We start from the raw sequence: 24543 nt of genomic DNA on the forward strand, positions 1-24543 counted from the left end.
ATATTTAAAGTAAATGACGTCATTGTTTCAAAGGGATTCCAAGATGGCTTCCCTGTTTGGACCGAACCCTTTCTCAACACCAGTAGGACAAAGAATAGGTATTTCTCAAGCTAGAAGTTACTAATTTTGGAAATTTTTGAAATCTTACACTCCTTTCCTTTGACAGAGATAACTTTATTGTCCACCTAGTGCATTAATTGACACTTAAGCTGGATCAAATTCTTCGATCATACCTTTAGTGATCGAGCCTGTAACTTCATGTGACGTATAAATTTTCAGAAAAAGCTACCGATGGGAACTTGCCATCCGAAGACTGGGCTGCGAATATTGAAATTTGTGACATAATCAATGAGACCGAGGACGGGTACGTTTAGTCTTATCAAGAAATGCTTCTGTTCTCAGCTGTTAAGTTGCATCCTCAGAGTCTTAAATTTATAATTTTCTAACTTTAAAATTCTTGTGACCGTCATCCCTTTGAATCGCATTTGTGCATACAAGCTTAGTATTCTGTATTTCTGTGATGATTATTTCAATTTTAGATCTTAATTTGTGAATGTTTTTCATTCAACTAGCCCTAAAGATGCTGCTAAAGCCATCCGGAAGAGACTGGCTGGAAATAAAAACTTTAAAAGTGTTCTCCTGACTTTGACGGTGAGTGATCTCTAAGTGACTGAAATTTTGGAAGATACGTATGCAGTTACCTCTGTAAAACTAGCATTTATGAATCAAATGTTTTTTCTCATTGAGATATGTTTATGTTAAAGGAATTTCATGAACACTTAAAAAAAGAGTGTCTTGGCTGTTTGGTTTATTGTGATTTCCCTCTACATTCAAAGTAGGTGCTTTAACCCAATTCTGAGAAATGAGTTACCGGGAAATAATTTCTCCTTACAATATCAATACAATATCAACCAGACAAGTCATGAGAATAAAGAAAAATATCAATAAGTTGATTCAATATCAAATTCTCCAAACTGACATCAAAAGAATTGCATAGCAGATAGTAAGGAGAATTATTAATAAGTTCTCAAGAGTGAAAGGGTTAGTGTGACTTTGATATTCATTTCGGTTTCTGTATTTTATGTAACTAATTTATTTAACATGTTTTATAATTAAAGTACTCAAGCTCTTGTACTTATCTATTTAATTTTGTTCCTTTCAGCCAAAACCCTAAGTTTTTCTCTGTTATAAATCTTTTCCAGGTACTTGAGACTTGTGTTAAAAATTGTGGTCATAGATTCCATCTGCTTATTGCAAAAAAGGATTTCCTTGATGAACTTGTAAAAATTTTAAGTCCTAAGGTAAGTCCTTGGGTTGGATCAATCAGTTTGAAGTATACCTGTGTTAACTGAATTCAAAGTATTCCAAATTCCCAGTCCCCTAGCCTTTTAAAACCTAAGAGTGACCAGCATCTGATTTCTCCTCACAGTAATACTGCTGTGTTATTCATTAAGATCATGAGAATAAAAGAAATGATCTCCAACCTAAGAAGCTCTGTTTGTTGAACAAATTCTCCTTGCCAGCACCTCAGGAAATGTACAGAGAGCATTAGGGAGAATTTGTACATTGATGTAAAGGTGTAAAGGATTATTAACATCTCTTTCCTTCATAAATATTTAGACTAATCCACCTCAGATTGTCCAGGATAAGATACTCTCTCTTATCCAAGACTGGGCAGATGCCTTCCGAGGATCTCCTGAACTGACTAATGTGATGGAGACTTATGAATCTCTCAGAGCTCAAGGTTTGATAACATTGTTCAATTTTACCTTTTAAATTAAGCAACACTTGCTAGCAAGCTTCTGGCCTTAATAAAAGCTGCCATTTTTTATGGGTGCAATGCTCGAGTTTGTTTTTAAATTTGTGAGCGGGAAAAATGAGAAATGAATTCCAAGGGAATTACTGTAGTGACATTTAAGCAACCTAGATCTACAAATGATGACTGTCCCCCATCTTCTTGCTTAAGAGTAAATGTTTAATAGGCCAGAATTCAGCAATGGGGTCTACTGCTCCTAGTATGTTCTTTGAAAGTTAACTGTGCCGTAGTTTCTTTGATGCCCTACTCTGTGTAGTATAGTTAGTTGAACTTAAGGCTGAAGAATTAAGTTCACCCCCCAGAAATCAGAAACATTTACCTATGTAGTCAGATTTTGTTGTCAGTACTTTTCTTTGCAACTGTAGGTTTGGAGTTTCCAGCCAAAAATCTAGACACCTTGTCTCCTATCTACACACCACAAAGGGTAAGACACAACATTATTATCATGAGTTCATGGAATTTATGTATTACTGGGAAAGTTTTAGTGAAAGTGCAGTTCCTTGAATTGGATGAAAGTGTTTATGGTAAAGGGCATAGGTAATTTCATTGCCTGCTATCCCAGTGTTAGTAAAACTGGTGGCAAGTTACAAATTGTGTACAATGTTGAAATTCTGAACTGTAGGGTTAAGCTGCTTTTAAAATAAGAATGCAATGGGCAAGCCATAATTTTTTTCTACTGAAAAAACCTCTGCTGTGATATTTGTTAACCCTTGAAATCCCAAGATCTCATTAGTGATTCTCCTTACTGTCTGCCATACAGTTCTTGTGATATTAGTTTGGAGAATTTAGTATTGGATCAACCTATAATTCCCTAACTGATATTTTCTATATTCTCATCACTTGTCTGCTTGACATTGTATCGACATTGTAAGGAGAAATTCTGTCACCATCACTTATGGGAGGTAAAGGGTTAAGACCAACAAAACCCAATGGAAACCCAGACTCAAAAGATGGATTATGAGCACATGCAATACCAATCTTTCAATTTCTAGATTCTAGTTCATTTATAGGGCACAAGATTTTCCAGGTACTCCCTCATTTATATAATACAGAATGAAACAACATTTATTCACACCATTTCAGACTCAACCAGAACGATCAGCCCCAGCGCCATCAAGGCCGCCTCCCAGTCAGGTAATTTTTTTTGTTTCACTTTTCTTTGCATTTTTAAGGGGGGATCAATGTAGTTTAGAGACACTTTGGCCCAGTGTTTAGGATGCAAAATCTGTCTCAAGATGATAATTCAAGTTTTTGCTAGGTCATTTGGTAGGAGTTTCAATAACTTTTTCCCTAAGCAGCTGCTGATGGTGAAATAGGCAGCTGTGTCCAGAAATGGGGCTGCTAGGGAAATCTTAATGCAAGAGCCTGTTCTTAGACATAACACTTTAGTCTCACAATGCCTCTCTTCACTCAGGATTACAACTAGGCTGAAGCAAACCCTCTAGTGTAAGTTGATAAACTGCACAGGGGTCACATGTATCCACTACGGACAGTTAAGCATCTCATTAAGGAGGAACAGGGATACTCCAAGTCTTTTTGTGTTAATGAAACTGGGCTAAGTGTCTCTCTTAAACTTAACATACAGGACAGGACTGTTCAACCCCTCCCTTGTCTTCCACCCTTAGTGCAAATCTCTAATTGATATGATATTCATGATAAAGGGAGTTATGCTTTTCATTTCAAGTCAATATGGTGCACCATATTTTTTTCATAAAATTTACATCAGTTGGTTACTCTGACTTTCAGCCTCCTGTGCCACAGCCAGTCCAATCTATGCGTCCAATGCAAGCACCCAGCGGTTCTGTGGTTCCCACACCTGAGCAGCTTGGAAAAATACGCTCAGAAATTGACATTGTGAATGGAAATATAAATGTTATGTCAGAAATGTTAACAGAAATGACACCTGGACAGGAAGAAGCAGGAGATTTGCAGCTCTTACAAGTAAATCTTTAAAATGTGTATTTAAAAATAACCTAGGTGTACTAGGTGTGCTTTTTGATCAAAAAAATTGATCAACAATCTCTTGTGTAATGGACAGAAATTCCTCAAGCTTGATGCAGATTAATCTGTTGGACAAAGAAAGGTTAAAGAATGCAAATCTTCCTGGAAGCTATTTAGTTTCATGTTTTGGTATCTGTTGTTTTGATAGGAATTGAACAGAACTTGTCGTGCCATGCAGCAGCGAGTTCTGGAGCTGATTGAGAGAGTAGCAAATGAAGAAGTAGTTGGTAAGAATGTCTGAGTTTTATCCCTCTGACCCCTGAGAGTAACTAATATCTAACTTCTCACAATGTCACCCCTGAGTCACACATTCAGGTCAAGGAAACAATGAAAATAATAACCAACTAAAGAAGTTCATGATTCTTAAACAAATTCTCCTTGTCAGAACCTTAGGAAATGTATAGAGAACTGATACTAGATAGAGAATAATGCATACTGATATTAGGGGGTAAAGGGTCAAATTAAAAAATGCAATTCAGGGATAAAACGAACATTTATATAGGCCTAACTTCTTGGTTCAAAGGTAAGTGCTTAGAGCCAAACCAGATCTTAATTTTTTTGCTGCTCAGGAAGATAACCTTCACAGCCTTGTCATTTCAGTCCTCACCTCCCAGCTGTTATTAACAGCAGTGTCATTGCATTTGATCAAATTTTAAGGGAGAATTTTGCTCTCATCTACCTTCCACCTAGGCAGCCATGCAAAAACAATTTATGCAACAGAAGAGATTTGAGGAATGTTTCTGCATTGTGCCTGGAAGACTTTCAAAGCTACAAAACAATATTGTTTGAAAGTGTAACAGCAGCATTTGAAAGAATGTAATCAAAGAGTCTGTCTATGGCAAAAATTTTCAATGACATGTATCTTTCTGCATTAGGTATGCTTTTGAGTGTTAATGATGATCTCAACAATGTGTTTATTCGATACGACCGGTATGAGAGGTTTCGACAAGCAGTACATCAGCAGAGTCAGCCATCAGAAGCTCCCCCTACACCCCCAAGACCTGCTCCAGTGGAACCTTTACCAGTTCAGACTGGTAGAACAACAACAGCCTGGCCAGAAAATTCACACAGAGTAAGGACTGATTTCTTTGCAGATCTTCTGTAAAACCTATAAAACCTCTCTGGATTATCATCCAGGCAGTGCTAGTGAAATGACTGAGCATCATGGATCTGATGAACACAATGAATGGTAGGGGTGGGGTGAAGATTCCTCCCAGTCTGACAAACATTGAAAGTTTGACTATCTTTCTCTCCCCTTCCCTCACGTAAAATTTCACGTTCTTTCAAATGAGCCTTTGAGGACGTTTATCTTTCAGGGAAACATTGCAGTTTTGATTGTTGACTCAAGGTAAAATTTTTTATTTTTATATAGTTGCCAGGTACAATTGAACCATCTCAACCGCAACCTCCAGTAGCGGTGCCAGCTTCAGCAGCGCTGGCACCAGTTTCAGCAGCGCTGGCACCAGCTTCAGCAGCGCCGGCACCAGCTGGGTAAGGCGTCATATATACATTTTCTCCGAGAGACATGTAATGCAGAATTGGAAGCTCAGATCGGATCACTTTGTTTTGTTCTTTGGTAAAACCCTGGGCTCTGAAGTACATGCTGAAATTTACTTAATTATTTTTCTTTATTTCTTGTCTCTCAGGGGTGACTCGCTGATTAGTTTTGATGATGACGTATCCACTCCTTCCCAGGCTGCTTCGGTCAATGGCATGACCTCTCAGGTGCAAGCCATGAGTAAGTCTTGACTCTGGCTTTGCTGCGTTTTAGGAGCTCATCTAATTATTGTTTTAAGGCGTTACTACTATATTTGATGACATGTGACCAAGTCTGTTCCCAGTTAATCAGCGAGGGTTTTTTTTTTATAGAAACATTACCTTTCAATAAAGGGAAACCATAAATGGGTGGGAAAAGATCAAGGGACCGTAAAGAAGCTACAAAGGAATGATGGTTGTTTGTTAAGAATAGAGAAAATAAACACGGACTTCAAATATAGCAGTCTTCAATCGAGTGGCAAAAAAACTAAACCCAAAGTAATCACAATGGCCAATCAGAGCAAAGCTTAAAATCATGATTAACCAATGGGAACTCAAAGAAAAAACAAGCAACCTGCTTGAAGCGCGGGAAAACGCAAGTGACCAGTATGGGGTTGGTTTTAGTCTTGCATTTGATTGGCTGAGATGGTGGCGCGAGAACGAGGTAGAGCAAAACCAAAGAAATCCCGGATCACTTTCGATGCGCAATTAAAAGCTGCTAACTTGTTTCAATGGACGAGCCGTAAAGTAGGTCCTTTCATCTTACTTTGTTCTGTGTGTATGTAGATATAGGAACCACTTCTGCTGACCAGGAGGATGAAGAATTTGACATGTTTGCTCAATCACGGAAAACTACTTTTGACGAGAGCAGGAAAGGGTGAGTTTCTAAGTTTTTCCCATATTTTGTGAAGGAAATGAAACCCTCCGGAAGGAAGCCAAGGAGTTCATCATATTCTCATCGGTTTTTTCTCTTTTTTTACAATTCCGAGCTATTTCTTGAAACTTCATTCCTGGGAGATCAGATTCCTTGAGTGTAAAATTACTTTCAGAGTAATTTCGTGATCCTGTCTCTTAGATTAACCCTCTCCTAAGCTGACCTAGCCTTTCAGTAATAACATATTTCATTAACAATGACAAATCGTCGTCGTGAATTTTTTTATTTTTATGTCGAATGATTTTCCTTGTTTTCCAGCGGATCTTCGTACACGGATAACCTGCAGCCCTTCGATCGCTCGATTGGTAATTCCATGTCTCTTCAAAAGACAGACACCGCAGACACACAAGCAGCCAAGGTATGTGGTATTTTTATTGATAGAGCACTCTTTATTTGATTGTTGTTTAAAACCAAACAAAAGTTATCACAAAAGCCATTAAGAAGACAGGAAAACCTCTAAGAACCAATGAGAACTCAAAGGAAAAACAACCAAACTGCCCAAGGCACGCGGAAACGCGGGAGGCCAAGTCGTAATTGGTTTAAGTTTTGCATCTGATTAATAAAAAATTGATATTTAGCTGTGTTGTGATTGGTCCTTGTGACGGCTTCGTTTCTGGTGCAACGACATTGTCGTAAAGCGCTGTGATACTTTGATGCTGCTCGGTGGTAAGATTTATATCAAATTCGTTGAAAGGGTTTAAGCATAGAGTCCTCCTTCACCGTTTGAAAGAGCAAGGCCAATGATTGAAGGTAACTGTCCTAAATTGGCCAGCCCAAATTATATAACAAACTAATATTATTTCAGACTGCTAAGAGTGATTGTATGTGACTAGTTAGAAATTAGTCCTTTTTCCTAAAAGATTTTAATATACTTGCAGTCATCCTATGAGTTATCTTAGACTTGATCGTGTGTCGAGACTTTTTTAACGTACTTGTGTTTGTTTTTCCTTTTTCCCGCAGACCGAGGAACGAAGGTTAGAGAATTATTGGTGGAAAAGCTGCACCAATGATGACTTATTCGTGCAAAAGCCTTTCAAGTAGACGCTACCCTCCGACTGACAGAGTGTCCCTTTAATTTAAATTGAAGATGTGCATTGTCCCCCTCCCCCCCCCCCCCCCACCCTAGGGCTATAAATAGGTTGCCGCAAATTGCCAGGGAAAGGGGAGTGGGTAATCTGCAATGCAGCAGCATCCCAATCAGGATGAGTAGCGACTCTCCAAGTTGATTCCAGCCACGGAAACTGGGACAAGCCTTGGTTGTGTGGGCCCTGGAGGATACCCTGGGAGATATCCCAGGGAGATACCCCAGGGATAAACCCTCGGGATATATCTCCGTAAGATACCCCCTGGAAGATACCCCTTGGAGATACTTTCAGGAGGGGTTATCGGCGACGTGCTAACTTTTCGCCAAGGACAAGTTACAATACTCCAAGTAACTTCAAGTTACAGAAATCGGCATAAAGTTGATCAGTGATGGGTCACTTTGCTCGTAAGATTGAAGTTTTGATCCTTTGAAATGGCTGATCCACTCGCCTCCAAGCGTTTTTCTAAGCTATGATTTATTTTGAAGGCGCGTAGTCATGTTTTTAGCTCTAGAACATTGTACGTATCACTGACGGGGAGCACCTCGGATCAGAGCCATATATCTCCTCCCCCCCTCCCCCCCCCCCTAGTAACAATGTTATAGGGAAGTCCACCAATGTTCAGCTTCTAAAATTGTCTCTGTACTTTTTTTATTTCAGTGCAATGGATGACATTGAGTCGTGGCTCGATATAACGGAGAAAGATGTGGTAAGGATAGCAATAGTTATGTATTTTTATTCAGATTGATATTACAAATTTGAATTTCATAAGTGTATAGACTCAAAACAGTTGTCCATATATCAAATCAGGGTAATTAAGTATTATCAACTGAGTTGATAACGTAAATTGGCCACCGTAAAGAGTTTCAAAGCTGACATTTCGAATGTTAGCCCTTCGCCATTCGTTCTTTTGAAAAGGCTAACGCTCCAAACGTCAGCTTTGAAACTCTTTACGGTGGCCAATTTACGTTATCAACTCAGTTGATAATACTAAATTACCCTGTTTCACTCTCCCACCGACGTAGTACCACAGTTTAGAAAGTTATCCCCGTTATTCTTATTTTAAATTACCTTTGTGTTGTGTTTGGATTCTGACCGCTCCAAGCAAGGTCCTCATGTTCTCGGATCAATGTCAGTATCGGAGCAACTATGCACCTACCCCTCTCCTAACCCAACATCAACCCCAAGTTGTGATAAGTTGACTGTTTTCGGGTTACGGGAGGGATAGGTGCGCAGTTGCTCAGATACTGATATTGATCCGTGTTCCCCATCCATACTCGTGCCCAGTACTAAGCTCTACTGGGAAGAATTTTCAAAGCTAGAGCAGCTTTGTGCGAGCAGAGCGCGCCAAGAATGACTAAGAAGATAGAGAATAACTTTCCTTCGCTATGGAAACGAATAAACAACCATGGGGTACTAGTGCTTTGGCTGTGCCAAAGGGGATTTTATCAATAACTCAGTAACACATTTGCTCACTCAACAGGCTGAAGCCGCTGCTGGCCAACCAGCTGGTGACACCTTGAGTAGTTCAGGTTTGTGGAGCCTAAAGTGCATTTCGATTTGAAATTACAATTGTCAGAAGTAACAGAGGAAAGTATCAGCCAACAAGGACTCAGAGCTAGAACTGCCTGAAGCGCGGGAAATTTCACGTGATCAAGTCATGATTGGTTAAAATTCGGCTGCATCTGAATGGTTTATGGGTACAATGCAATGCAATGAAATCTCGGGTAACTTACGACTCTCAAATGAAGATTTTCATTGATACTATGTGATATTTTCTTTAGTTGTGATCGGCCGTTGAAATTGCTTCGATTATAATGGAAAACTTTCTTTTTTTTGCAGCAAGTCGTTTACGAACATCATTTTCGCTTTCTCTTTCAGAGTTCGACCAGTTTCTTGCGGACCGAGCCGCTGCAGGCGGTATGCGGAGTGGTAGCGTAAAGGGAGGAAGTAACCGTCCCAGACAGAGACAAATGCAAATGGAAAACCAGGCGGATGATGAAATGTTCGGCTTATGATTCAACTGTGAAAATACTTTCTTTTTTCAGACTATAACCTTGGTTTTGAAACGTTCTTCTGCTGTAAAAGAGCTCTACAAACGGATTATGGACGTCTGTTTTGTGACGAGGATTTTAGTTATTGACATTTTTGTCAAAGAATTACTGTAATGGCACGCAACGTTTCAGTCGATGAAAGATTGCGTTAGAACACCACAAACGACTTCGAAATACGACTTAAAAGAGACAAAGTCGTAATGAAATGGACGTCAGTAGGAAGCACGAGGAAAGAAGGACATAAGAAATGAGAATTTTGGTAAATTGGTGAATATGACTTAAGATATTCTCTAGTTTCAGGTGGGCAGATTTGGCCACGTGACGCATTTAGACCAATTTCCCGCTAGAAAATATATTTGATATGTTTTTTTTTTAAGCATATTGATACTGTAAGAAGAAAGAAGATGATAGGCAGATTTGGGAATTCAAGAGATGCACTGATCGTCAAATTCATGAAATATCAGATTTAAAGTGAAAACGTGGCCTTGCCTTTTGTTGAAAAAAAATTAAGATAATTGATGCAACCATAATTAGAATAGTTTTCAAGTCATATTCATTATAACATATTGACAGCAGAAATCGTGAGGTGTGATCCTTTTCCTTCACAATTATTGATCGGTCTCGTCTCGCAATCCCGTCACCCAACGCGACTCGCGTGGATATAGCGTGTCATATTGCGTGACTAAACGACGCTTGTGAAAGAAACCTCTGCGATCGTTTGTTATAATGTAGTATTGATCGTTCAGTGTTCTGTTTAAGTCTCTTTGAAAAATTTGAGCAATGTATGATATGATTATAGACAAACACCAGGATTCTTTACGATCGAACTTTAATTTTTATCTTAGAACGTTATCAAATAAGAAAGAATTAGTGAAACGCTTGAGGAATTGTAGTAAAAATGTGCACGTTTCAGACATGATCCTGTGAAACAAAAATGGGTGCGTATGATTAATTTGTGTTGGTTGGAATGTAGAGATTATCATAGTTCACGAGAAAACTACTGAGAAAACGGAACTGAAGAATATGTCACTCTTGGGACGCAGCTCATCGCTGGAAAGCCTATGATAAGTCATGCACTGCACACTGTCTGGTGTCCAAGCTTCAGAGCTAGATAAGCTTGCAAAGTCGTCGGTTTTTTTCTTTTTCTTTCTCTTTTTTCCCTTTTTTTTGCGCTTGTAAGGCGAGCAGAATAAAGCGCGAGGCGCGCGCAAAGCGGGCGTTAAGGGCGAGTCACATTCGAAAGGAGGAGCGTGACCATTTATAAAAATAAATATGCAAATTTCGTCAGTTGTGCAGATAAGGACAACATATGTCAAATGACGTGGAGAATTATATTTTAATATCTTAAATTAGTAGATCCTCATAATTGTAACTCTTACGTGGAAAGCTGCTGGAGCTTTGAAGGTGTGTTCACGAAAGGATGTGTTCAGAAGCTAGATTTTGTATTACTTTGAGTCTTGTTACCTTCATAACAGTTCAGTCCCCAATCTTCACCTTCCGCGCACGATGTTGGGGTTCCAGGTCTCGAGGTTCATTTATTCCTGACGTTTCTTTGTTTTCTGTTTGTTTTTTTTTTTTCGAAGAGGCGCTGTCTTTTTGAAATTATATTCACTTCAGTTTGTTTTTTGATTATTCTTTTCTTCTTTTCTTCTATTCGTCATACAAGATAATTACTTTTACTTCAAAGTTAGTTCGCGAACACAACTGTTTATCTTCTTCATTGCGAAACTTCTTAAAAATTCGGAGCAACAAGACTTCAAAAAGGTCTTTGGTTATCTTTTTTTTTATTATATTTTGTTTGTTTTTTAGTGAAAATAAAATAACTTTTGACTCCAACTGATAAGTTGTCTTTTTGTGAAGGGGCTAGAGTTAACAGGCAAGGTGCAGGGTACAAGTTTAGACGTCAATACAAGCTCTAAGTCACATGCTTTCGAAGACGCTGCGCCATTGGTCAATACTTGCCTAAAACTCACTGCGCCCCAAAAATTTGCCCAATGATATGCCACTAGAACAGCTTCCGGTTTTGTCGTGTCCTGTCAGATACTTGGCCAAAGTATTAAAGTTTTAGTATGAGAAGAGAACACAAAATAAGTTCCTTGTGTGTATAAAACACCAAAGAGAACAGTAAGATGGTGATTTTGTCTGCAAGTCGTCAGGCCCATTGTCCTCGACTAAGTGCCTTGTATCCTGAATTTCTTGTGAAGTTCAAATTTTGCGGGGTTTGACTAAATCTTTTACCCGTAAATGTGTTCCCACGGAAAAAAAATTCCGGTGATTTAACAAGACGTGGAAAAGAGATTCTAATTGATGTATCAACAGCAGACACGAAAATCGAATGGTAAACCAGTCTAGAATTGCAGGAAAATTCTCACTTAAAAACTTGCGCGGAAAGAAACTGGAAATGATGGACCATTTTCAAAACACAAGTTCCCGCCTGTCATTTCAAAATTCGCGGTCAATATATCATCCAAATATGGCGATCTTTTGTACCTTTTGTCCAATCACATTTGCGGATTGCCCTTCGAGGCTCTTAGATATGCGCCGCTGGTTTGTTTTCTGCGCATATCGCACATGTTCCTTTCTTCAGTAGGGAATGTTTTTGAGGTTAGATGTAGCATTTTACCCTAGTGTCTATGATTGATCTCCGGATTCGTTCCACTCAGAAACGCAGGATGTGCTCCTGCCCACACCTGAAAGACTTTAAAAAGGCTGATGGCTTCAAAGTCTTTCGTAAAGTTCACGCGCATTTCGTCTGCTGCGGTTCTCGCGAGGCAAGGAAACGAAAGGTACACATGCTTGTAAATTTCCGTAATAGAAGTAAGCTGGTCCTAAAGTGCATCTGTCGTCTTTATTTTCATATTTTCAATTTTCCTTCTCTCAGGCAAGCTTGTGTCACTGTCACGAATGTGGAACATATTCAAGTCGTCTCCATTCCTGTCTTTTGTGCGTATATTTTGGTTGCTATACCGGAAACCGGCACATTCACCATCACGCAAAATCCACCGGTCATTCTTTAGGTAGGGAACGCGGAACGAAAAAAATAATACTTTGGTACTCTGTTCAATCATTTGCAGCATTCTCATTTATTACATTTGTTTTGCTGTTTCCAGCTTTGGATCTGACTCATGGCGTAATCTACTGCTTCGTGTGCAGAGACAATGTATACGATCTGGATTTGGAGAAGATTCGTGTCGAGCAAACCAGCAGAGCTTGGAAAACCTTAGGTAAGAGCTAACCATAGCTCAGGAGAAATCTGTTTTTATTGCGTGCTAGATTCTGTGGATTTTATAGTCCAGCTTGGGGAAGGGATCGAAGATGTGTTTAGTGGTGAACGCTCATCGGAGTTCACGGGAAGAGAGATTCATCAATGTACTTTAACATGCAGTTAAAAGACTCTACATCTTTACAAATTTCCATATTTTGTTAATTTTGCATGCCGTTACTTGGTCAAGACCTGTCATGTTAGGCAGTGCTGTGGCAATAACAGTGGTTGCTCAAAATTGAACTATCATGCTCGCGATCGCGAATAAACACGAATCCGTATGCAATTATTGTCAAGACGTCGTACTTCAGCTCCATGTCGCTTTGTTTACTTGTACAACTTTGACAGAACCATCCAAATTTTATACTGTTTCTATTGATTTTGTAATTACAACCAAAAGCTGTGAATTTTAAAGCGGTTTTAAAAACAGAGTTGCAAAAATATACAAACTAAGGAAGTTTTTCCCGACTTCTCATCCAATAACACGAGGCTAACATTTAGACTGTATAGAGGACATGAAGTTCTTTCAACTCACTAGATTAGGATAGAAGGAAAATACGAGTAAGCTAATTATAGATTTTATCAAAGCTAAGATGTCATATGATCGTTACACATCAGGATCTGCCTTATCATGGATGAAAAAATTCTGAACTAAAATTATACTTAGAACTCATTGTCGATATTGAGGTGACCTTGACCTTGTGAAGTTTTTGAGGGGAAGAGGCTTTCTGTTGATTGCAATTTGGTTGTTCATAAAGGATCATAGTTCACTTCAATTTGGGTACCCATCTTTTAGGTGTTGTGATATATTCATCACAAAGCATCTCTCACACTATATCTACTGTTTCCTTTTCACTGACAAATGATAAGCTGTTCCAATATTGCATGGCAGACTTGCCGCTTGCTAAATGAGAATCCAGTTGTTACACCAGCTGAATTCTCTATTATTGTTTGACAGGTTTCTCGTGCTTGTCATGGTTTCTTTATATTCAGGTGATTGAGTTACAGACAAAAATAAACAATTCAAGTCCTCACGATTTTCATGTGTATGCCCTTCTTTTGTCCTAAATTACAACTATTAATGTTGAACAATGGATTAAGTTTACCATTATCCCCTTCTCCTTTTTGCTAGTTTATTTTTCTCATTACTTCCTCACATTTTCTCAAAAGTCACTCCAAGCTTTCCTTGATCTTGCTATTTAAACACTTCATCAAAGTACCCAGCACTGGCTGACTTTCAAATACACTTCACATGCAAGCTTTCTTTTTTATTTTGGTTTTACATAGTGAAGGTGACATTTCATGTGAATTACACAATATAAATGCAAATTCAAAGTATGAGCATTCATTTGGGTATATAAAATCTTGACCTCAGTGCAAAAATTGGTACAGTTGAATTCCTTAAACTGGCCAAAGCCTGGTGTGTTAATTACATGTATAAAATCTTATTTCTAGCATTGCTCAATACTAAAAACATTGATTCCTTCTTATGTAATGGTGCCATGCAGTTCACACTAGACTATCACAGTGACTATCTCTACACAGGAGAAAAAAACCAAATTGAAAAATTATATCAGAAAACTTGGAAACTGTAGGAGGTTACTTGGAATGAGTTGGCTTTCCAGTGAGGGCTTGTTTGGAACATGTGATATGTTCTGTATTATGGGCTACATGGCTTGAAAGACCTAATATCATGAAATAGTACATTTTAAAGTTACATGCTTGGTTGCCAAGCCTTTGAACATAGTAAGTGAGGTCAAGGGTGACCTTGTTATGATTCAAACCTTGCTGCTTTTCAAATGTAAATTACTTTGTTATTATGCTAACTAGATACTGGTCACCTTCAGTCTCACTCCAAATCAAAGGCTTGGCAACTAAGTACACAACTGTAAAATGACCTATTCTCTTGTTTTGTGTGAACAGCGTTATCTGTTTTTGACCTGTATTTCTTTCCTTCTGATTCTTTTATTTCAGCTGGACATAGTCTCAGTAAGTATGTTCCATGGGAACCAACTAAAGCTGAACTACAACTGCTCAGAGAAAACAAGAAAAGAATAAAGCTTGAAACAAATTCATTCATAGGTAACTGGTAAACATCTTTTGGTGTATCATAGTGATACTGCAGAGATCAATTTCAATCATTTACCAAGTAAATGTACTGGAATACGGGCATACATTTTCCTGGAGTGATCAGTTTACCATTTCTCCTTACTTACTGAGTACATCGTCAAGTAGATAGTTATGGGAATTAAGAAATCTAAAATGGTCTTGATATAACACCAAATTCTCAGAACCATTTAACATAGAATTGTATATTGACCATTTGGGTGAATTAACTTTCAGATGGTAAAATTTTCTTTTGTTGTAGGTCTTAGAGGACTTATAAACCTTGGAAATACTTGCTTCATGAACTGCATTGTCCAAGCATTGACTCATACTCCATTGCTAAGAGACTATTTCTTGTCTGATCAACACGTCTGTGCAGGAGACAAAGACCAGTGTATTGTATGCGAAGTTGGCTCAGTCTTTCAAGAGGTAGTAGAAAATTATTTTTCTGTGGTATTTGTGTTTTTAAAAAATCTTGTGATGAGTATTATTTAATAATACAGTGTGACAGGCAGGTGTGCTGCTATTTAAGCAATTGCAGAAAAGAAAAATTCAGGCTTTGACGATATTTGAACTTGTACCTCACAGCTACCTGTACTAGTTTGCTGCTACTGCCAACTGAGCTACAAGGTCACTCAGTAGAGGCAAGGCAAATTTTCAAGGGTTAATCTTTACCTCAGAGTAACCTGATCACATTTTAAAATTTATTTCGTTAAAGATTGTGATAGATATAGTAGTATCAATAAAAGTGATAACTATTCTGTGCATTAGAAGAGATACCAGGTTTTTCCTGTTGCACCAGTGCACTACCAAATCTGCTCAATTTGACCCATCTCCCTTGAGAACACTGTTTATTGATACCACAGGTAATAAAGAGTGCTGATTTCCAAGATAAATTTTTGACCCAAGTTTTGCAGTTTTCTGAACTGCTTAGATTTAGGGGAAGGCTGCAGAATGCCTTATGTTGCTTAGAATTATTTGGGAGATCAAAGTGGTTAGCAACTGGCTTGGTTTGGTTTGGTTTGATTATGGTGGAAGGCTACAGAGATTGCACTTGATTCAGTTCATTAACTAAATTTGTGTTGGTTGATTTTCAGTTTTATTCAGGGCAAAAAGTTCCACATACTCCTTTCAAACTGTTACATCTTGTGTGGACTCATGCGCGGCATTTGGCTGGTTATGAACAGCAGGATGCACATGAGTTTTTCATTGCTGCTCTTGACGTCCTTCATCAGTACTGTAAAGGTGTGTTAAAATTGAACATAACACATTTTAATATCAGAAAATGTCTTGTTCCCACAGTCAATCCTTAAGGGCCTTCTTAACCTCTTTGTCTCTCTTTTCCCCTCTTTCTATTAACTAATCAGAGTGATATATCAATAGAGATCTTTGCTATATCACCAAGATTTTCCAGTTGGCAGTGCTGAGGGGTTTCCATTGGGGGGGTGGAACCTTAGACAAAATAAAAGAAACACGACAATCACCCCAATCCTATCAGGTCTTCTTGGTAGTGAAGAGTAGGGAGTTAATTTTTCCATTTTATTTTGCCCAAGATTGTGGCTTCCTGTATCACAGAAGATGTTCTAGGCACCCATTAAAAAAGCTAGACAAAACAATTTTCTGATTTTATGCCACTTCCAAAGAAGAGAAGGTGTGAGGCCTGTTAAAAGAAAAGACAGAATTTGTTAGATTCGATTTTGTCCAAGCCTTGTGGCTTCCTTAGTCTTAACCCTTTAACTCCCAGATCAAATTAGTAATTCTCCTAAATGTCAACTATACAATTCTTATAATGTTAGTTCAGAGAAGTTAGTATTGGATCAACTTATTATCCCCAAATTGATATTTTTCCTTATTGTTATCATTTATCTGGTTGACATTGTATTGATATTGTAAGGAGAAATTCTGTTTCGGTCACTCATGGGAGTTAAAGGGTTAAAACAAGAGAAGTCAAAGAGCCAATTCTCAAGAAAATGGAAACTACAAGACCTACTGTCAGTTGACAAAAAGGACTGCTTTTCATCATACCCCCAATAGATACCATCTTTATTGTGGATAGAGTGAAGAACAATTTTTAATCATGCAAATTGTTTGTTTTAGATGATGCACCAGACAAGGACATCTTGGTTCCTAATAATCCCAACAGATGTAACTGTATCATTGATAGAATATTTACTGGTGGCCTGCAGTCAGATGTGACATGTCAAGCTTGCAAGTAAGTCATTACCAAATCCAGAGATCTAGAAATTGAAGAGCTCTCTTTCTTTCTATTGCATTGGTAAAGGGTCATATGATTTTTTTTGGCTTTCCAGGTGATAGACTTGTAAAATTGTTATGAATTCATTTAGACTTTATTAATTAAGTTTTTTTCTCCCATAGGTGTGTTTCAACCACCATTGATCCTTTCTGGGATATTTCTCTAGACCTTGGAAATGTTGATCATAGTAATGGAAGAAGCAGTTCTGGTGCGTCAGCTGCATCAACTCCAGACCCCACCCCTCCAGGTACATTACAATAACATCAGATAAATAGTAGTGTAAAAGTGACATATCTGTACTTTTGAAATTCAAACTTTATAGATTTCTTTTAATCACTTGCTTAAACAATTAAGAATTTTTATAGTTTAATTTTTGTCCTTCTCCTCTGGTTCAACCATTTGAGATATAGATTTGTCAGTCAAGCACAAAACTGTTCATACGTAAGGGGGAGTGCATAGACTAAGAGTAAATTTTAAATTCAGGCAAGGATGGAGCTAAGCAGAGGTGTTCTTAAGTTCCAGCAACCCCTTCCTTGTCAGGAAAATTTGACAATGGCTAAAAACAAAAAAAACCCTTGTATGCCTCTAACTCCCATGAGTGACCAAGACAGAATCTCTCCTTACAATATCATTACAATATCAAGCAGACAAGTAATGAGGAAAAAGAAAAATATTAGCAAGGAGATAATTAGTTGATCCAAGTTCTCTAGACTAACATCTTGATAGCAGTATGGTGCAGATTACATTGGGAAATGTTTAAAGTGGCTTGATTCAGTTAATTTATTATTGTTATGCAGATGAAAATGGTCAACCAGCCCCAGAGAACAATCATCATGATGAAAGCTTTGTTCCCAAATCACTTATTGAATGCTTGAGAAGGTAAATGGATATAAAATACTCTTTTTTTATGGATTAATCTTGCAAAGTCACTTATCTCACCTTTAGTACTTAAGGTTTGTCATGATCTCTCTGCAGTTGACAATATGGTCATTATTTAATGGTACCATGCCTGTGACATAATGAGTTCTTTCATTTTAAGATTTACAAGACCCGAAAGGCTTGGTAGTGAAGCAAAAATAAAATGTAGTCAATGCCAGACATACCAGGTAAGTGTATGGAAAGCTACATGGCATAGAAATACCAACAGCGATTGCTCAAAATGGCAACCCAACCACCAATGTGTGTATGTGTGGTAGGTGGCGAGTCACCTTAAATTACTGCAACACAGAGGTGACTATCCCTACTATAGAGGGTGTATTAGTCTTTGATATCAGTCTTGAATCTCTTTCCAATACAGAGGTCACTATCCTTACAACAGAGGGCATATTAGTCTTTGATATTAGTCTTGAATCTTTTTCCTATACAGAGGACATTTTTACTCCCAACCAACAGATACCAGACCTTGTTTTTGTGCTGGCCATGCTTATATAGTTTTATTATTATTATTTTTATACAGGAATCTACCAAGCAGTTAACAATGAAGAAATTGCCTATAGTAGTTTGTTTTCATTTTAAGGTAGTATCAGCCACTGATTATTATTGTCATAGCAACTATTGAGACTTAAACCTCAGAGTAGAATTTATCCATGACTGGTTATGCTTCAAGTCCATCTCAAAGACCCCGCATGAGAGAATTGGCTACCCAATAATAATTGCACCAGCTCACAGGGCCATTGTTTTGTGCATTTATGCCAGACTCTATCCTGACAGTGCATCTTTCAACCTATGAACTGTGACTAATACTGGTGAACTAATAAGAAATTCTACTGAAACTGAATGCAAAAATCCTGGTGGATTGCCTTTGATGGACAAGCAATCCATAAAAGAAGAGCAGTGATAATGTGTAGGTAGTCACCTGATGCATCGGAAATCAGGCTTTGCTTTTAAATTAGCTGCTGTTAGGCATTATAAGCTTACATATACAATACTAGTATACTGTTCTTCTAAGTAGCCCTGGTGAAGCCTAATGCTGATCAGCTTTTTCCCTTCTTAAAGTCGTCAAACCTCTCATAAATCAATTTTATTTACTGTCTTACCGTAAAAACCCGCAGATAAGCCGCACCTTTTTTCCAAAAATCGTCGCTAGAAATTGGGGGTGCGGCTTATCTGTGGGAACATATCCATTTTCGCGTCCGCTCTAATGCCTGGTTACTAAGCTTTGAATGTTCCGCTCACGTTCTTGTTGTAATGCTAAAATCTATGGAAAAACTGTGTTGAATGAAGAAATTCCTATCAACAAATACCAGCAAGAGATGAATCATATGTCAAAGTTGGTAGAAGAGATGTTCATTTTATTAAAGTGCCGAAATTATGGGTAAGACTTTGAAGTATTTTCCGTTGCAATGTTAATAGCGAGTTTACGTTCGATGAACAGTGGATGGAGCAGATTTCTCAAGACTCGACTTTGGATTTCTTTTGATTTCTTTCAAAAAACTTTTTTTCCCAGAATTTGATCTGCTAAATTCAGGGTGCGGCTTATCTGCGGGTTTTTACGGTATTTGTCATACGTTGTTTGTTTGCTTGCAGCGTTTTGAACATTCAAAGAAATCCAAGAAAATTTCAACGTACATCCCTTTCCCGCAACAACTAGACATGGCTCCATTTATGGCATCAAGGTGGGTGACCCTGCAACAATAAATACTGATGTGATTAAAATATTTCAAATACCAACTGATACAGACAGACAGATGGACATACTGACAGACAGGTAAACTGACAGACCGACTGATCCAATTACTGACTGACTGACTATCTGACTTGATGACCGATTGTTTCGTTACTTGTTTGATTGACTGATTGGCTGACTAATTGATTTATTTTTTTTGAAGATTGAATGGTAATGTTGATCACAGTCAGCCCACCTTCCCATGTGATGCGAAGTAAGTTCTCGTTCACATTTTTGGAGTCATGTGGATGTATCTGATGCGACTAACCAAGTTCATATAGATGACATTTCTAAAAGATCCAAAAAAAACTTAGCCTCAACTACATGTAAATATTAAAGAGATAACGAACAATTAAATACATCAGTGTGATATGCTTTATAATGTTACTGTTGTATTCCTTGGATAAGGTCTTTGTAAGTTTCCCCCTGGTAATGCTGTGGTATTTCTACTTGTCGGTTTTCCTCAGGTATACTTTATTTGCTGTCGTGAACCACAGTGGTACATTAGAAGTTGGTCACTATACGTGTTTCATTCGTCAACAGCAGCAGGTCTGTAGCTTAATTGCCTCTAGGTGTTTTACAATAATTTTCAATCGTAACTTAGTAATCCGAGATTGCATTGGTTTGCTTTGTTCAGAAAACTCGCTCCACTCTCAACCAATCGGATGGTGAAATGAAACCAATCACGACTTGGTCGCCCGCGTTTCCCGCGCTTTGGGCAGTTTGCTTGTTCCTACTCTGAGTTCTCATTGGCCCTAAACGAATTTTCCTTTTTTCTAATTGGCTGTTGAGATTATCTTGGTTTTGGATTTACGACCGTCAATCGAAAATTGCTCTAAATGCGTTTCATGAATGCTGGGTTAGAAAGAAGCATAGTCCCCACCGTGTATTTACGACTGTAAACGTTTGAATCCTCTCAAAATCTCCTTCTTATTTGTACATGTAAAAGGTTAAATTCATCAAGACTCTCACCTCCTTGTTATTCAGATCATGTCGGGTAGATCGATTTTTTTTTTTTACAAAAGATCTTTTTGAAAAAAGTGTTCGTTATTTGATGGGGCATAACAAAGGTCATGGTTTTCAAAGAATCCATGAGTAGTCTCAGCAGTTTTTCATCCGAAGGACTAAAATCTCAAAAAGTCACCTTCGGCCTTAAGGAGACTCAAACCACTTGGCCCAGTTGTATAAAGGTTGGATAACGCTATCCGGCGGATAAGTGATAGCAAAACGTATAGCGTTGTCCACCAGATAGCGATTTATCCAATGGATAGCGTTATCCAACCTTTAAACAACCAGGGCCTGGTCGTTCCTTTATTTTCTGTTAATTTTTCGCATAATAAGGGAGAGGCAGAAGTGGAATATCGTTTGGTACTTACTCTTTAACCGACCGGCTTCCAAAGTTTTTGTGCCCAATTCTGCTGCAACTTAAATTTGAAACCTTTTCAATTTCAGTCTGTGTAATCCACTTTCTTGGTTTGACAATTATCTTTTTTTGCTAACATTTTTTTTCTTAGTGGTTTAAATGCGACGATGCATGGATCACGAAAGCTACGTTGGATGACGTACTTCAGAGCGAAGGGTAAGATATGAGGCTCTTCGCTTTCTCTAGAGCATGCGAAGTTTTCAGTTTAGTTGCGAAAGTGATCTGGATTGCTTTAGTTTTACTTCGCTCTGTAATTGGTCTACCAAACTCGCGCCACTATCTCAGCCAATTGAATGCAAGACTTAAGCCAGCCCCAACTTGTTCACTCGTGTTTTCCCGCGCTTCAAGCAGGTTGTCTGTGTCTACTTTGAGTTCTCTTAAGATGACATCAACTTTTTTTTCTGATGGGTAGTTGTAATTACTTTGGTTTTAGTTTTCGGAACGGTGAATGGTGCAACATTCAGACACCGCCACGCATATCAAATGGAAAATTTTCGATTTGGTGTCAACATTTTTCGTTACTTTTAAAATAATGATAAAATGTGATATACGTTTAACCATTTTGTTGTTTTTTATTTCAGATATCTACTTTTCTACCACAAGAAAGTCCTTGAATACGAATGACTGCGTAGAAGTCTAAAAAAAGTCAGATCAAAGAGTCAGATCAAATAAGATTATCACCATGTTCTTTGATAAATTACCCAAAAAATTGTACATTTTGATCAATACTGTTTTCATGTCAATGCTTCAAGTAAAACAAGCCTCCCTGCCGTTTTGGTCGAAGAACCCATGAAGGCTCCACACAAATTACTTTCTTGGCAAAAGTGGTTGTGCAAATCTACTCTTTTTTGCTCAGCTGTCAAAAGTCTCTTAAAACGTTCGGTCTCTAATCTTCAAGGGACAATAAAACTTGGATCTTGTTATCGAAAGGACTTTTAAATTTGACCAATAATTTTCGTCATCGGAAGGAGACATTGTGCAAAACTCGTTTTATAAATTTTGAATACACTTACTATGCAAGCTTTACAGCGTTTCAAATGATAATATAATTGGAAAATCCCATGCTTTTTGTTGAAGAAATTATCACCCTTTTTGAAAGTGAAAATATGATTTTACACAAGAACTAGTGACACTAAGTGTCATTTCCCTTACTTGTCACATAAAACCTCTTCAGTTGTGGGAGAATAAGCAAACCTTTTATTCCATGTAATTGCTTTCAAGCCCCCAACTCTATCATTTTCTCATTTTCTTTAATTAGTTTGATAACTTAATTTCGTACATAATACAAAGTTGTTAATGAATAATAGATTTATAAAAATTATTTGGTATAAATATGTAGGAATGTATTTATTTGAGGTGCTTTCGCTGTGAAACAATGTTTTTTTTCCCGGTACTCTCCGATTATCAAATAAAAAACAACTTTGAGAACACTTGTTATTTGATGATCCTGACTAAAATGGCACGGGGCCTTTCATCCATTTTCGTTTCTCCTTAGGGAATATTATCCCTTAGATAGCAAAGTCTCTCTCTCTCGGGGGAGAATGAGAACTCATTCATTCCATCATACTTTCTCTTTAGAAGAAAATGACAATGTTGTCTTCTTTTCGTTTCTTACCCTTACCAAAAGAAAAGCAGTATCTCATATTAACTGTTTCTTGTTTTTACATGCGGATCTGTTAGAAACATAATTTTCTTTCTTCTCGATTCTTTATCGCTCTGACGAAGGGCAAAAGCTCAGAGCGTCAGCTTTGAAACTCTTTACAGTGACCAATTTACGTTATAAACTCAGTTGATAATATTTAATTGCCCTGTTACACTCTCACACCGACACAGCGCCACAGTTTCTTTAGAAAACTTACCCCCTTTAGTCTTTATGAGATGGTTGAGCGTGCAAACTTACCTCTGTGCCAAATTTATGATGTATCAGCTGATCATTGGCTGATTTGGTTAATCCATATTCATCAAAAATTTAAAATTTTCAGCAAACTACGCCTTTTGCCAAAGAGTGAGGACATGGCATCTCTTGTGATGAAGATGAAGTAGAACTTTGGATGGAATAAGACACCTTGAACTGTACTGAAAAGCAGTGAAAGCGTTCCTCAACAGAAGGTGGGGTTTCCTTTGAAAAGTATCGCCGTGAACTCTTAGAAATACGAACGAGTTGCAAATTATTCGTTTAACGAATGAATAACACGTGTTCGTTGGTTCGTCTTAGTGACTCTTGCGTCGGTACAGCAGTTAAATAATACTGTCTTGCGTTCCTGACGGAGCACGAGACAAATTTTGATAGGATTCAACGCCGTCTTTTTATCGAATATCACTGCAATAAAATGTTATTGAAGCTAGATTGAATACGCTACGGGGATGTTTTAAACTGCTTTTTCAAATCCCTTTAGTATTTCCTAGAACAAACAAATAGAACTGTTCTCTACATCAATAATCCTCGTAAGCACTGTTATCTCACATAAACTCATCTTTCAAACAGTTATCAGTCCCTCATCCAATTTTACAATTCATATTTCAGGAGGGGGAAGGTTGTTAGCTGATGGAAAAATAAAGAATTGGGGGAATCAAGAGGAATCACAAATTTCAAGAGGATACTACAAAGATAGGAACCTTAAATTATTGAGTAAGAGTAGCAAAAATGGTGGCTATCAAGATTTCTTATTTCCGTAAGAAGACTTAAATCTTCCCAATTTGACTTGTGCCTTGAAATGGTTAGAATTGTTCGGTTCATATGGCCACCATTTTTGGATTAATTTGTGATGGTACAAACTGTTCAGCAGACCCAAACAAGTCGAATGAACGAGTTAACTTTGCTAAACAAAAAATAATTTCTTCATCAAAACCGAAACAGAAACCAACACGGTGCCATTTTAAAAATTGTAATTACTATTTTGTCACATCAACTGAGAAAGGGTTAAGATTGCAGATTGCAGACTGCAGGAGGACATTGCCTTTAAAGTCGTGACCGACTCTAAGGTTTCTTCAAGAAATTATACACTGTGTCAAGATCTATAAGCTTTGTTGTTTAACTTCTTTTTCCTTTTTAATTGAGACCTTGTTAAACCAATGTCCTCCTGTCGTCTTGGAAACCATCTGTTTTAAACCCTTAATGGCTGGTTACGAGAACATATAAAAAAATACAGTCCCTCTCTACTAAAAATGTACCGTTACACAAACCAAATTGAATGGATCTTTGTGGTAGTAACGAGAAAATACAGATTTTTGATCATTCGAGATGGCTACATTTCCCAATTTTTCCCAAACACGTAGGAAAATAGGCATCAGATTGGACGAATAGGTATTTAAATATGCTCATTTGTCAAATCATAACGTACAAACCGTTTATTGCTTTTGTTTTACTTCGAAGAAATCTAGATTTTATTCCTGAAAAGAAATTAATCAAA

General features: G+C 37.8%; 2 protein-coding genes across 2 annotated transcripts; both read left to right on the forward strand.

The window, feature by feature from the left end:
• Positions 1-35: 35 nt before the first annotated feature.
• Positions 36-10306, forward strand: LOC131778306 (TOM1-like protein 2). The gene is made up of 18 exons (XM_059094715.2): positions 36-98; positions 280-364; positions 573-651; positions 1203-1301; positions 1621-1744; positions 2182-2240; positions 2900-2950; positions 3563-3757; positions 3966-4044; positions 4693-4889; positions 5190-5308; positions 5464-5555; positions 6140-6230; positions 6546-6645; positions 7248-7261; positions 8030-8078; positions 8853-8901; positions 9251-10306. Exons 1-18 carry the CDS (start codon positions 44-46, stop codon positions 9385-9387), a joined length of 1674 nt encoding a protein of 557 aa, XP_058950698.2. The 5' UTR covers positions 36-43; the 3' UTR covers positions 9388-10306.
• Positions 10307-11995: 1689 nt separating this feature from the next.
• On the forward strand, positions 11996-22545 carry LOC131778302 (ubiquitin carboxyl-terminal hydrolase 22). Its single transcript, XM_059094712.2, has 16 exons — positions 11996-12209; positions 12305-12440; positions 12534-12647; positions 14660-14767; positions 15054-15220; positions 15889-16036; positions 16889-17003; positions 17168-17292; positions 17843-17924; positions 18085-18151; positions 18502-18561; positions 19572-19660; positions 19874-19924; positions 20178-20259; positions 21225-21289; positions 21715-22545. Exons 1-16 carry the CDS (start codon positions 12057-12059, stop codon positions 21755-21757), a joined length of 1605 nt encoding a protein of 534 aa, XP_058950695.1. The 5' UTR covers positions 11996-12056; the 3' UTR covers positions 21758-22545.
• Positions 22546-24543: the final 1998 nt, after the last annotated feature.

This window comes from Pocillopora verrucosa, chromosome 8 (genome assembly GCF_036669915.1).
Source record: "Pocillopora verrucosa isolate sample1 chromosome 8, ASM3666991v2, whole genome shotgun sequence".
NCBI lineage: Eukaryota > Metazoa > Cnidaria > Anthozoa > Scleractinia > Pocilloporidae > Pocillopora > Pocillopora verrucosa.